The 15589-nt window shown below is 38.6% G+C and overlaps 1 protein-coding gene across 4 annotated transcripts in view; it reads right to left on the bottom strand.

Moving 5' to 3' along the window:
* Nucleotides 1-4410, bottom strand: part of LOC130179219 (extended synaptotagmin-2-like) — a 63934-nt gene extending 59524 nt beyond the window's left edge. The window contains exons 1-2 of one of the 4 annotated variants that reach the window (XM_056392058.1): nucleotides 4234-4410; nucleotides 2631-3018 (exon numbers count right to left, since the gene is read on the bottom strand). In XM_056392058.1, coding sequence (XP_056248033.1) covers nucleotides 2631-3011 — 381 coding nt within the window. In that variant the 5' untranslated portion in view covers nucleotides 3012-3018; nucleotides 4234-4410. The remainder of the gene's footprint in view (nucleotides 1-2630; nucleotides 3019-4233) is intronic. The other 3 variants (XM_056392059.1, XM_056392060.1, XM_056392061.1) reach the window with 3 other exon arrangements.
* Between the last annotated feature and the right edge of the window lie 11179 nt (nucleotides 4411-15589).

The raw sequence follows: 15589 nt of genomic DNA, 5'->3' as shown, positions 1-15589 counted from the left end.
GTTCTGAAAATGCTAAACTAATTTCTCCTGTTACACAGCCCATGTCAGGTCGCTCTCAAGCTCTTTTGCTTGGGAAGATAGCAAAGCATCAACAGACACTTTGGAATATTGGCATTTTTAGAAATATGACTCTTTTATGAATATGTGGTGAATTTTAATATTAACCGGCCCCTGAAAAGAATCATTTTGCCAAAGCCGTGGCAGCATTTCATTTGTCATACATCGAAATGTCTCAAATAGTTCAGTCAATCAATCAATAAATGAATTAATCAATCATAAGAAAAGTAACCAACAACTTTGCTTGAGTTTTGACAGAGTTAAGAACTGAATTGTGGTAACTCAGGGACTTCCAGTGAGCTTCTAATCACTGAGTTTTGAGGTCAGTGTGACAGAGGTAAAGTAGATAAAGTATCTCGTATGAAGAACGGGGACACACTGACAGCATCTGAGTATCTCTCAGGGGTCAAAGTTCACTGCTGATTGTTTGGCACTGTTGCTCATTATCAGGAGGGCACATTAATCCTTTGGCATCCTTTCACTGGTCTCTCAGTTTCCCTTTAATCAGCCACACAAAGGGCTGTCAGTCAGCATTGTTTGGTTGACACTTCCAAATGTCATTAGTCACGTTGTTTGTGGATTTACACATCTGGGACAAACACTTGGTCAAACACACAACACCAAGACAAAAGCTTGCTGACTGGCAAAAAACATGTCAGACACTGCTGCATCTCTGCTTACAGCAAAGCTTTCTGCACGGGGCCCGGGGTTTTGTTGCTTAGCACCATTTTTCTCAAGGTCTGTGTGATAATGGATGTGTTGATGGGATGATCTGTGATGGGAGGGGGCTGTGTTTGGGTTATTTGGGTCTGGCTGGTATCCTGCCATCCACTCAGCCTCTCAACAGTTCTCCGGCATCATCATCGATTACAGAAAGTGTTGCTGCAGAACGGAAGCCTCTTTATTACAGTGGTAACGGGTTTCTGTGTAAATCTCACAAGACTGGGAAAAGATGAACTCATTTCCTGAGGTGAAAATGCTCATTAATTAAAAGACTCTGACTGTCTATAAACTGAATTGAATTTAGGTATTCAATATACAATGATTCACAATGAAAAAAGTAGAAAATCCTCACATTTGAGATTCAGGAACGAACACATTTTTTGCTTGAAAAACTACTAAAACTAAAATGAAAAAAACTCAATTTTCTTGAATGAATGAATAAATGGTTGGTATGGCTTGAACCAAACAACAATCCCAAATCAAGAAGTCAAATTATGGCAAAACCTATCCAACACTTTACTTGGCAGGGGTGCGTTCAGAAGTGCCAGCTGTCATGCATAATGCATACAGTTCTTATTTCTTGAATAGCACATGAGTTTTCTCATCATGGATGTGGTATTAACATTAAAGGTCATATGGGGAAGGATTAAGGAGTTATTACCATTTTAATGTTTTGAAATATTTACAAAAATATTTTAAATATTTCATGTTCCCAAATCTAAACAGATGGCCAGTGTATATGAAAACTATGTCCTGAATACTATTTTGCCTGGTCAGAAACAAAAAGAGAACTTTGATGTCCCAGTAAATATCACATATTTGTGGATTTCATAAAGTGCGTTACTGAACCAAATCTTGTCATGCATTGCTGTGGTCTTACAGATCCCTGCTACCACAAGGCAAAGAGCTAATAAGCAGAGACAAGCTAATGTTACTGGTTTGTGCAGATACAGTACATCCTTTGAGCACACGCCCAATGGTATCCTCCACATCAAGCCTGCTTGGAACTAGTACTGTTGACTGGAGTAGCTTGTCACATGTCATGACCAGGGCATAAGTAGACAAGAGAGAGAATAGCAGCTATGTGTGGAAGTGGAAGGCATGTGGCCAGACTGCTTTCTCCCTTCTCCACACTAGTTTCTTATTGTGGCCTGATAACCACACCAAACCAAAGGGATTAAAAAAGAAAGTGAAAATTAGAACAGGTTCATAATGACTCCACTGCTTTTACAGTGCCAGCCTTGGCAGCCCAGTGGGCTTCGGGGCCCATACGTAAATTATTCATCGAGGACTCCATCTCCCTCTGGCAGTTAACGGGATTGAAATGATCATAAAGAGTCTGCCGTCAACCAATGGGTGAAATGTGTGACCTTTCTGACGGCTATTTACGAGACCCTCATTAACAAGCAACATGGTTTGTTTTGTCCTATGGATTAAAATGAAAGTGTCAGAGCATCAAATGGCAGAAATGTTGCCTGTGTTTGTCCCTGGCCCCACTGATAGTCACCACATTAGTTTTCAAAAACCACCTGAACATCTGAACGTAGTGACCTAAGGTAGAAAACTTCCTGGGTGTAACATTGCTGGCCATTTTGATTATCTAACTGCCACATACTATACATTATTCCATTTGTTGTCAGCTACATTACCCAAACACTGACTTCTTTGAGACATACAAGGAATTCAGTGAGTCAGTTTGGCAGACAACTGGTCAGTGTTGACATGCCATACTCGATGTTGGCAGGGAGAACACCCAAGGGAAGGGTGAGGCTTGAGACAGAGTCATAATACACAGCAATGATGCCAAAACAGTGATAACACCAGGTATGTTATAATACTGCAGGACTCACCCATGGTGGCAGCTCAGCAGTAGGCACACTTTGCCTCACTGCTTTCTCCTCATGTTCCAGGAATGCTAAGGCGCGGTTTATCCTGTAGTCCTTACTGCCGTGGTTCTTCCTCCAGTAGAATAACATGGCAAGTCCTATCAGAACCCAGCTAAAGCTGAACTCAAAGTATCCCAAGATGTAGATCGGAAAGATGATGGCGAAAGTCTTGGCAAAGTTAATCCACATTTGGCTGACATCTGTCAATGATGACTGTTGCTCTTCTTCCAGCTCTCCTGGAGACAGAGGTGGGTCCATGTTGGAGCGCACCGGGCTGCTGGGCGCTGCAACAGGTCCGTTCGCCCCGACACCTGGTCCCGCAGAACCCTCCATCCTGTTACTCATTTCCCCTCTGGAAAGGAAGTAATAGCAAATGTTTGTGTCATGTCACACACAGACAAAGGTGACATTGTTTCATTACGGAGGCCTCATGCTGTGAGATTTTCATGCCCACAGGTCAAAGGTCAAACAATTATACCAAAGATATGCTATTATAGTTATAGCTTTACTAGTTATTTTCATTAGTGCTGACATGGAATGATGATGATGAGAATAGATGACAACACAAGAACCCCATATCAAAGACAAGGGTTTTTATGTCACACATTGTGATTATAAACTATGAAAAACAACTTAATTTTACTATCATTATTACGCAACTATGAGGGAAGCAAAATAAGTATGTATCACAGCAAATCTCAAAATTATAATGTATCTAAACTAATGGTATATCAAAGAAGGAGATATTACTTGTTGTACCATGTACAGTATTTACCTTTAGCAAGCAAGTAGTAGAAACTTGATTAAATGAACCAAATTCCCAAACAGATCCAAATTAGCAAATTTTGGTCATTGAAAAAAATCACTTAGTTTGATAACTTAGAGGTTCCCCAATGCATATGATGGCTAAAATAAAGTTGTATGTGTTTATTCTACAAAAGCAATTTCACAGCCTTCATTACATATCCACACAGACTGCAGGCTGAGCTGTCATTCCAGGACTTCATGCAAAACTCCTTAGCAAAATTGTCGACTTTTCGTTACCTATATTAATGTGCAAACTGGCAATAGCACGTACCTGAAAGCATCAAACTTAATATATCTAATGAAATTTTTCGATCCACTGTTCAATTCGGCATATGTTCAAAACACCTACCTGCAATCTTGTCGCTAGTATTTTAACTTTGAAGAGTGGCTCAACCGTTGGCCCCGCTACCTACCACACCGCCACCGTTACTGGCAACAAGTGTGAAACGGTTAGTAAAGTACAAATTGTACTGAAATGTGTGTAGTATGTTTCGGTTGTATGTATGCCGAATACAAGACCACTTACGACTAAATCCAATATTTATTTTAAGCCTTTGCTTACGCTGCTTTAAAATGTCCCTTTGAGAAGAGTATGGCTCAAGTGCCGGATTTTTGAGCGGAATCTGTCGTGACGTTCTCTCCAAACTGACACGTATCGGGTACTAGGACTTCACCACCAGCTACTGCGTGAACCAAACATCAGCGACAAAAAAAACAACTTCTTCCTCTACGCTCACCGCTGAGCAAGCAGCACACTCACCGGTATCCCCCTGCGACATTCGCTCTTCCTTGAAAAAGAAACAAAAAATTCACTCTGCCAGCTGAGTCCACTGCATGCCGATCAGCTAAACTCTGATAACCCTCTCTCCCCTTCAGTACATCCTGCTGTGAGGGCGACTAGTCCGTCTCAAGCAGCCTGCAGGAAACTGTCATCGCGGGAAACAGGTCAGCCTCCAACAGGGAGGGAGCTTCAAAACACAAGCTCAACAGCAGACCCGGGCGCCATCTTGTGGCGGGAAAAACGGTAAGGTTTCAAAAATATGAAGGTTTTAAACGGTCATTAGAGTTTTAGTTTTTGTCTGACAACAACATTTTAAATCTAAATTTAGTCCATCTTGTTTTGATTTAATCTGCAGCCTTGGAATTAAGTAATGGTAAAATTCCTGTAAATTCCATGTTGTTTCCCAAGGTTAAACATACATTAAAATGTAGTCATATACATATCATTTCCTTTTTTTCTTTTTTTCTTTATACAAATCCCTGTTGTGTGACCAAGCATTGTTTAAAGGGGCTATATGTAACTTTTGCTATTGCTACGTATAACGTTAGCATTAACAACTGTTTACTTATCAGTCTAGAAGAAACGTTCAAACTTCATACCTTTAAGAAACACATGTTAACTCTTGTCTCTATCACTTCTTTTCTTCCACTGAACTTAGCATGCTAACAAGCTAGCCCTGGCCTGATTGGTGCATCTCATGACTTTCTGATACTGAGTTAATGTAGAGTCCCATCAGTCCTGAAGAAGCAGTTGCTTAGAGGACGTATTATAATCTCTTTTTTACAACAGTTAGCTGATATAAAGTACAACAGCACTGGGACTTTTAACTACATGTATCACTCTGGTTACATTAAAGATTTAGATTTAGATTTTAGATTTAGATTTAGATTAACTTTATTAATCCCACAACTGGGAAATTAATTTCCAAGATTGTTATCTATCTTGGATTGTAACAAACTTTGGCCGCAAATATGAATATATTTCCAGAAATAACATTTGAATTAAATTATGTATGGTCGTCAGAAGAGGAAGAAGGGAAGGAAAGAAGCCTGCATACTCCTGCACACACCTGAGGTAACACGTAGACAAAGTAGCAAGCTAATGTGCTGGTCAGGTAAATGTTTATGTGTTGTTTAGCAGCAGTCCAGTTGCAGAACTGTTTGTGTTGGTGTAGCCAAATAAATGATGAAATAAACAAACAAATCATAATCTGTTGTTGCTTTTTACTGTTAAATAATATGGCACTTGTAAAACGGTTGCATAAAAGCAATATAACACTTGAGGTCATGCAGTTTTATTGAATATCAGCATGGCTGCGATTCGGTCATATAGGTATGAGGCCACAGAGAAAACTTAGGCTACATATAGCACCTTTAAATTTACAATAGTGGGAGATCACAACATTTGCTATAACACTAACTACTGCATATCACTGGATTTTTGTGTCATATTATGCCCTGTCAGTCCTAACCCCACTAGTCTGATACCCACAGCTGGCTGCATCTCTGCTGGGAACTGGGATCAGAATAACTGCCAGACTCCTTCCTTTCGATCTTTCATAAACTAAACATTGATTTGATATTTTAAAACCCCCTCAATGATTTTAGATTAATCAATAATGAAAGTAAATCATTAGTTGCAGCCCTCATGGTTTTATAGTACAATTTTTTTTACACCTAGACCTGGTGGTCTAGCTGAAGAAAGAAGGTTTTATGAGTCAAAAAGATGTGTCTATGTTTATCAAGACCAAGTAGGTCTATGGTAGTACTTGTTTAAGACCTTGTCCAGTGTGGTCAAATGGAGAAAAAACAGTGAAATTCTTCCCTTTTCTGTTTTCATGAATAGAATAAAGGTCCAATGAAAATGAAATTGGCTTTCAAACTGCTTGAGGGGTTTTACTTTGATGTCATAGTTATTGAGTTTCATTTTTACTTCTTACTGGATGCTCTAAAAACCTTCCCAAGAATAAAAATGTGGCAGGGACATACTGAATAGTTTTATTCATTGTCCAAAAGTAGTAAAATTTACATACTGAGTCTAGCATGGCCTGTGAGATACTACTCGTGTAACAGAATGAAAATGAATGTATGTTTCCTCCTTTTTTCTATTTTTATATAAATATTTTATTCCTAAAACACAACCTTGATAGAGTACATTGCATGCTAAAATTGCATCATACTGTAAATGGTCTGGTGAAAATATGAATTGAAATTATATGGCGAGTGATAAGTCGACTCCATGTGTTCTTTTTTCAGCACTTGGCCAATCCCTTACAAATGACATTAGGATAGCCTTTGACCTATGACCATTTCATCCTATTTGCTCCCTTCAATGTTGGAGCACATTGTCATTTACAGCAGTTAAATAAAGCAGCCAGGTGTTTTTTTAAAAAAAAAAGATAATTTATTATGTAAAATCATATGAGAACATCACTAAATTGAACTTAAATTCATTTAGAAGAGATTCAGGACGGTGTGCACCATCACTGTTCAGCGTGCTGTCATAGCAGACTTTGTCACCAGCATTTCCCCACTAGATGTCGTGGTAGTGTTTGTAAACTGAAGCATCACAGTTGTGGAGTATAAATTCATATCAAACATTATCTTTTTATAATTTTCTATGTTTTTTTCTATTTAAATAGGCAGTAGTACTTTAGTAGTTTGGAAAATCCTTGTGTACATTGTCTCTGCAGTAAGAACCCAGTAGTCATTACAGCACCCATTCCCCAGTGCCCTTGAATCATTGAGGTTCATCAGGGTTTTTCATATCTTAATATGGTATTATGTTTTTACCATTATGTACTTTAATAAGAAGACACTCACATCAGCATAAAGCTAATTTGACAAACAGTTTCATTAGTTTTTTTGCCCAAAACAATTGCTTAACATTTTAAAAATGAACTGTGTGTAAGAACAATCAAAAGACTTCTTTTTGGAGGAAGTGCAAATATTAAAATCAGGACAAAAACAGTTTTTTTTTTTTTTAACTAAATACAAAACAATCTCAACAATCTCACCTCACAATTGTAATTTGCTAATGCAGAGGCCTGCTATGTATTCTTCAGTCCTGACAGCAGTCCTCAGAAACTACTCTTTAAAATGAGTATTAGCATGTGATGTGTGTCCATGCAAGTGGGAGAAAACAAACGGGAAATTAAGAGAAAAAAACCCCCCATAAGAACATTATCTTTAGTGAATTAACAATGTGGTTGGTTTAGGTTGGGTATGGTGTTCTATTTGCATTACCTGTGTGGTATGTATGTGGTTAAAAGCAAAGAAAGGAAAAAAAGTTTGCATCAAAATGGAAAGCACCCAAGATCAGATAATTGAAAAGAAGAATGGAAGAATACAAGTCTTTGTTTTCTTTTTTTTATTGATTTTTCTTTCATAAACCATCCTAAATGGGCCAGACAAAACGAATTTCCATCATTGTGAAATATACACTTACTTAATTTAGATTTATTTGTATAAAGTTGGGGTAAATTGGAAACAGAAATGCAAGGTAAACCCTCCGTATTTTGGCTGTATTACAGTCAGAAAATGTATTAGAGTATAACTAAACTGTGAGTTATATAAATTGGTAAGTTGACTGTATTGTGATTTGCAATAATAGTGATTTATTAAGTTATTTTCTACTGTTGCGCTCACTGTATTTCCCCTGGGAAAACAGAATCAAACTAAATGACAAATCTAAAATGGAATTTTTGGCAAAAGAAATAAGGAGCTGACGTTCATATCATGTAATATCTCCATCTGTACCCACACTATCTTACCTGCTGTTACCTGTTGTTCAAGAAATCTCTGTAAGGTCATTAGAATAGATTAACCTTTACCCCTAAGCCCTAACCCTTGATTAGTCATCTTGGTTCACTGCCTGTATCCTGAAGATACTTTAATGTTAGGTTACATCAGTGCAGTGCCGGTTTGAATTTGTCAAGATCAACACATCAGTAGAAAACCAAGACATTAAGATGAATTGTTGAGATGTTTCTTTGCAGACTAAGAATAAATAAAAGTAATGGTGCAAACACAATGATAAAGGATTATCTGGTAGGACAAATGCAGCCTGTAACACTGCTAGGTTCATTATTCTCATTTCATTTTCCTCTCCTCTCTAAAACTGTGCAGGATAATGACAGAGAGAGAGAGGATTATGAGGAGGAGGAGGAACAATGTCATTTCTAATATGAGGGCGGGAAAGGAGCAATTTGCAAAGCCGCAGCACAGAGGCAATAAACATCCTGCGTCTTCAGACCGCACAGGTGAGAGAAAAGAAACACAGTCAGAGCTGAGGAAGAAGAGGATGGGTTTCGTTTTAAGCTCAAAGACAGCAAAGGACACTTAAAGTTTCCTAAAGGCATGTTTTACAATTGTATGAAATACTTTGCTTTGATGAATTAGAAGTGCATCCAACAAGTCCTCCACATTAAAAGACAAAATATCTTGTTTGCAGCTCTATGTAAGCATTTCCTGAAGCCCATATCAGCAGGACAACATCCATTATAAGTCAGCTATCGGCTATAGATACAAATGACCTGGTTAGGTTGGTTAGAAAAAGCTCATGGTTTGGGAGAAAATAAACCAACATTGACAGGTGGCTGGCAACGGGAAGTTAACCGAAGTCTGGTGAGTCTAAGTCCAATGTTTTGTTGACCCATCTGGAGCACGAGGTGATATCATTCAATATCTTGTTTTGTATGGTCAACACAAAAATCACCCAAAGAATATTCAATTTATTATAATGTAAGAAGAAAAAAAAGAACCTGGAACCATCAAATATTTGGCAATATTGCTTTTGATTATCAAAATAGGTCTTTCGATCAACTCATCATTGCAGCTTTACAGGTGCGCTTCTCTGTTATACTAGAAAGTGGAGTTTCACTTCCAGCCATTCTTTCTTTGTGCATTTATTTAATAAGGATAGTGAAGACAGAGAGGAAACATGGGAGAAAATAACAGGGGAAGAGTCCAGCCAGTCGGGAATCAATCCAGGGACTTGCTGCTCAGGGTGCTGACACCCGTGTGGTACAGTAGTTAAGGAAGGAAAAGCGTTAAGAAAGAGGCACCTGACTAAGAAGTGACAACAAGCACTTCAAGTCAGGCCGAAAGACATGAAAATAGAAGAAATGATGCAAGCGTGCTTAAACCAGTTGTTCCCAACCTGTGGTCCAGGGCCCACTGGTGGACTCAGAAGGCATTGCAAATGGGCCGACAAATCATTTTGAAATTGGTGTAGGAAAAAAATATATGATTAATGTTTTTATAAGTCTTAAAATGTTCTAAAAATACTGTCATTTCGTTGTTTTTTCTTTCTTTTTTTGTCATGATAGATAGATAGATAGATAGATAGATAGATAGATAGATAGATAGATAGATAGATAGATAGATAGATACTTCATTTATCCCCTAGGGGAAATTCATGACCTATCACTGTGATAAGCCATTGATATGAACTATTATGTTGTTGCTGGCCGGACCACTTTTGCCATCCATGGCAAAAACTGGAGTATCAAAGTGGATAGCTGGTTAGCAACAAGAAGAATTGAAAGGAAAAAGAGTCAAGAGACATGCAGTGACTCGACAGGTGATCTCACCTCCGTCAAACAAAAAAGAAAGTCCTGTAGCTTTGATCATTATCATTCAACGTGCTCTGAAGCATCATTTGGCCTCTCATTGTTTCAGCATAAGATGTGAGCTGCCAACATTTTTGAGATTTTCAAGCAGGCCATGAGTCGGAAAAGGTTGGGAATTGCTGACTTAAACTTAATGGAATTTCTCAGTCAGTGTCTGCTGAGCACAGCCGTCATGTTGGCAGGGGTTGCTGTTTTGATCTTGTGCAGCAGCTTTAATCCAAAAACGGAGAAAAAAAACATATATTTTCCCAATATTTTTAGATCAGATTGCACTTCATGAATTTGTGAATTGGGGGGGGGGGGGTTGCCCCGTGGTCCCGCCTGCAGGATTTCAGTTTCTTTCCCTTTTTTTCCATCCCACTTGAGTTTGCAGGCCCGGTAATATTTTGGCCCATGTTGTCTTTCCATAACAAATTCAATAAGCTACTGCAAAAGGCTTTGAAAGCACACCGAGTCCCTGTGTACTGAAAATTCTATCAATATGCAAATGTATTTTTGATAGAGGCTGTCTCTAACATCACTGAACATCTGCTCTTAGTGTATACTGTATGACCGAGCTGAAGGTTTCAAGTTTCTTGTGTAATTTGCAGCGGACTAAGACCTCCGCACCAAAAGGCCGTGCTTGTATATTCGCATCTTAACCTCAGATCTCAGGGATCTCAGGAGAAACTTTGTGGCAGCAACTTTTTGTGACAAACTCTCCACAAAAATCAATCAGCACGTATCAAGACAATCATCCATCTGCCCTTAAAATTCCTCCTGAAGAGTTACACACCAGACCCCCGCCTTCACAGAAGCAGCAGACAGTTACTATGGATGGTACTTAGGAGATGATTACCCTTGAGACACACATCAACAGAAACACACAACACAAACAGGTCCTTATGGGTTTCCCTGCCTAAAGAATCTATTCAGTCATCCAGAGCAATTTTCCACACAGCAGATTGACCTCATTTGCATTAGATGAACTGCTGCTGTCAGCCAGTCACGGTCCAGTACCGTGAGGGTTCACATTTATACAAGTTAAACACTACAAAAGGACCCTATTTGTAGCAAAGGTAAATGGGAAATCAGAGTCTTGTTGAGTAAAATTTAAAACAAATGAACTTAATCTGCAGGGGTTAGTTCACCCATCACAACGACATCTGTTACTCACCAATACCGCTATCTGGTCATGCAGATCATTTAGATTTTAGTTTCCAAAGTTTTGAGATTTCTGTCTTTAAGATGTCTGCCGTCACCCCAGTACAATGAAGGCGAATGGTAGTAAATTAGTAGTTCCCTAAACATCTGAAAAACTCACCAGCAGTACATCTTCACAGAAACTGTGCCTCCTTTACTCTGGACAATGAACAGACGTCGGACATGTATCTACTTTTGAATGAAGGAAGAGCTGCATGAAATCTGTTGCGGTGAGTTGCACCACTGTTCATATGTAATGATCAAAAAACTCCTGATGTTTATGATTTGAGAGAACTGACATGTTTTCACTTCTCAATTTCTTCTCTCGTGGCGGGACACCGAAACAAACTGGATTGTTAATTAGTGAGATAAATGAAGCCTAATTTATTAAATAATGTCTCCATCTTTATCAGATCAAGTCTTTCAATCAAATAATTAATGTCCGCAAAAAGACAGATGAAACTTTAAGAGCTAATTTATCAACTTAATCATACTTTAATTAATTTTAATCATTTGTTTTGTTATATATTCTCCCTGCATAAAAAATCATAAATGACAAAATTAAGAAATGAAAAATAAAAGACTAGTCTCCTGTTTGGATGAGGATGAGTACATTCTGTTTTAGAGTATGCTCACACCAGCACATTGTTTAAATTTGGCTTTATACACAAGCCATAAAACACATGAAGCAGCTGGATGAGCAGCGACTGCTTTAAGTTTTTCTGTCTGCACATTTTAATGTGGTGTTGACATTTTCGCCCACAGCGGGGCAGCTGACGGCCTCTGGCTTTGTGTAAATACGTGCCACTTAAATCCTCGCTCCGCTCTCATGAGTTTACTGTACGGGACAGAAACCATGTACGCGGCTGTGAGTGTGTGTGTGGGAGGTGGTGTCTCTGTGTGTGTGCGTGTATGTATGTAGTTCTGTTTTTCTATTAGTCACTGAATCAAGAAGCGTCGTCCTGGGGTTTGAAGTGACATTTCACGGACAACCTGTCATATATAGTATATTTCTTCAGACAGTTCATTGACCTTTATTTGACAGTCAGAGACACTTTCTACACTCTCAAACTGGATCTGAACATCTGAAACACTCACTGCAGTGCAAACACTAATGCCTGACATTTTTCACGGTCAAAGTGAAGTTACAATACGTTTTTGCTAAGAAATCATTTCATAAATCCTCGCTGTTTGTTTTTAACTTGTCTATTTATGTGGTCAAAAGTGTAAAAAGAAAACATTAAAATATTCACCAGCTCATCCAACCTGACCAACCATACAGGTTATTTGTTTCAACCCTCTGATACGACCCATAGGAGTATCTCCTGAAATAGTGCAGCAGGCGTACTCGACCTTGGTTGTCATGGTTACAATAATAAACTGTCTTGGCTTGGTTAAGTTTAGGCACAAAAACTACTTGGTTAGGTTTAGGAAAAAAGATTGTGGTTTGGGTTATAATAAGCACTTCCTTAAGATTTGATGATCTTTGTTGTCATGGTTACAATAAGTTTGTCGAACGGTCAGGGGTAAAAGAAACAATATAAACTGCTAGTTTCACACAGGAACCGAACACCAGTCTCCTGTGTCAACTTCCTGTGTTTTGTTGACCCATCCATCCATCCCAACTGATGTGAGCTTTGGACGGCGATTATTGGATGATAAAAACTATTGGGTAACGGTGGACAGGTGGACCCTCAGTTTGATGACAAGATAAGGATGTCTGACAGTTGTTTTCCTTCTTGAATTTGTATTAAAGCTTAATTTCAGGAAATCAATTCAGTCCTGTTGGCGTATTGTGTATTGTAGACAGCCCTATAGAGCAGTGGAGAACTGGACAAACTCGGTGTCAAAGTCAAATTATTTAAACATTGCACAGTGGTAATGATATTTTCAGACCAGCTTCTTGGTAGACACTGGTTAGAAAGGGGCTGTGCACAAAAGATGGTGTGGTTTGAATTGTGGGCATTTGTCTGCTCAGGTTATTGTCCGCTGGGCACGTACTCTATTTACTTTATTTAAAACCTTTTTACTTTCAGTCATTCCCAATTATTCTAGGCTGAGATGACTCCAAAAGTAATTTCCTAAGCAGTCAAGTCAATTTTCTAAGACAACAATGAAACCTTTGGATGACAGAAAAATCATTAAAGTTTGAGTTTTAGTCCAACTGTAAGAAAGTTGAAGTCATTCCCCTCCTTTTAAAAACATTTGCTGTACCTGTACTCAAGTTATTTGGACCATTAAAGTGAGACTGTGTCACTTCTGAAAGAAGAAATAACATATTATTCCTCTTACAAATGAAAAGCTGAATTCATAAGCAGTAGAATATACACACTGAGAGGTTTTGCAGCTCCAGCCTTATTTGATCTGGTATGACCAGTAGCTTACCAACCTTTAAGTAGATAATGCTGTCTTACTGACATTACTGAGTCAGTTCACGAGCGTTGAGTCTCCTGTGTTGAATCATTTCAGTTGCCAGAAAAGATGTATTACCTTTTTCATTTTGTACAACACAAAAAAATATAATTGTGTATGAAGATATTTCGGGATGGAGATTAACATTGGTGTAGGTAAATCAATCTTGTCTCTGAGAAATTATGTTCATATACAACTAAAGTGTGACAGCAAATATGTTTTGTAGGAAAAATAATTGCGGCCAAATTACATTTCCTATTAATGAATGAAGACACTGTAAATTTACATTTTTTAAAAAACTTTTTTATGGTTGTAATGAGACTCTTACAGCATTTGGTTAAAGTCAGGGAAAGATTGTGGTCTGGTTTAATACAGAAAAAAGTTAAGTGACTTCAGACCAAGCAGCAACCTCAGGGGCTGAAGAATGAAGCCAACATGGAAGTGCCAAAAACTGCATTTCCTTTAATAACCGCTAGAGGCTGAGTCCAAAAGCAAGTTAAACCCCATAGACTCCCATGTTAAAATGCCTAACTCTACTGCAGAAATAAACATGTTTACAGCCTGGAGGTGGAGCAGCTCTCTCTCTGAGCTTCAAAAATGCTCTTCAGAAACCCGTGGTCGACTTCACTGAGCCTATGTCCATCTTTATTTACAGTCTATGCTTCAGACACAACGTTTGACCAAAACACTTTCACATCAAACACCAAAACACATCTTTCCTCAACCTTAACCAAAGTGCTTTTGTTAACCATAACCAGACGGGACTGTGGCAGTGAAACCTAGTCTCTGATGTGACAGTGTTGTGCTGTGTATGCACACCATCCACTGACTGCTGTCAATATATGTGCTGTTGCCTCTGAGTATTATCCAGCCATTACATTTCCTACAAAATATATGCGGTGGTAGTTTGGTTGTATTTAAACGTATTTTTAGGAGACAGAGTTGGATAAATATGTGTAAGCTTTTTCATTTTGGTTTATATCCACTACAAATTCATAGATCCTTTGTTTGGATTCAAAAATGATGTCAAAGCTTGGGCACTTTTTATTGTGCAGACACTTTGAGTTGATTTGTGGTTTGCTGGGTTGAGTTTAATGTTAAAACATGAAAGGCACAACTGAGGCTGGCTTTATATCCTTTGAAGCTTTTTGTCAGTTTGCCTTCCCCATCATTGCATCGTTCGTAGATAAAATGCATGTCTAAGTGCTTTGGTGAACATTTAACACGTAATAAAACAGGGTAGAATAATAAGCATAACAGTAAAAATAAAAGAACTGTTTGTCTAAGATTAAAAAAAGGTTACATGGGGCGTCAAGTAGCTCAGTTGGATGAGCATCTGCCCCATGTGTCTACAGTCCCTGCTGCAGTTGGCCCCGGTTCAAGTCCTGCATTGGACAAGCCCTTACCTGCATGTCATTCCCCCTCTCTCTGCCTCCCCATTTCCTGTCTCTCTACTGCACTATCAATAAAGGCACAAAAAGCCTGAAAAAATAAACAAAAAACATACAACTTAAAAGCAAGATTAAAAGGGTAAGTTGCATGCTGGATATACTGTATATAAGCATGCTATTATGGAGACTTACTCTAACCTGAACCTCAACCTCAACCTAACCTTATCCTGATTTAATGATTCACTTTATTGGGACTTGCTTTTTGTCCCCATAAGGAAAACAAGTCCAAGGTAATGTGACTGTATAACCAGATTTAAGTCCACACAACATGGGTAATACTTGGAACACGCAAATGCACACAAACACACACACACACACACACACACACACACACACACACACACACACACACACACACACACACACACACACACACACACACACTTGTACTTCTTTTTTGTGAGGACACTTGTTGACATAATGCATTCCCTAGCCCCTTACCCTAACTCTAATTATAAACCCATAAAATAAATAAAACAATACATAAATAGAACTGAATTGGATATTGTTGTACATTGATTCTATATTATTAAGAGCACCAATAAATGTTTTATTTTGAAAGTCCGAACAGGAAGTGTCTGTGCTCGTCGTCGTGTCCTTGACAGTGGAAGTCAGCTGCGGGAAACTGATCGCTGTGCACATTCAGCTCAGTGGAAGC

This window comes from Seriola aureovittata, chromosome 12 (assembly GCF_021018895.1).
Source record: "Seriola aureovittata isolate HTS-2021-v1 ecotype China chromosome 12, ASM2101889v1, whole genome shotgun sequence".
In the NCBI taxonomy this organism is placed as follows: domain Eukaryota; kingdom Metazoa; phylum Chordata; class Actinopteri; order Carangiformes; family Carangidae; genus Seriola; species Seriola aureovittata.
Note: the sequence above shows the minus strand (reverse complement) of the source record. Positions and strands in the feature narration are given on the sequence as shown.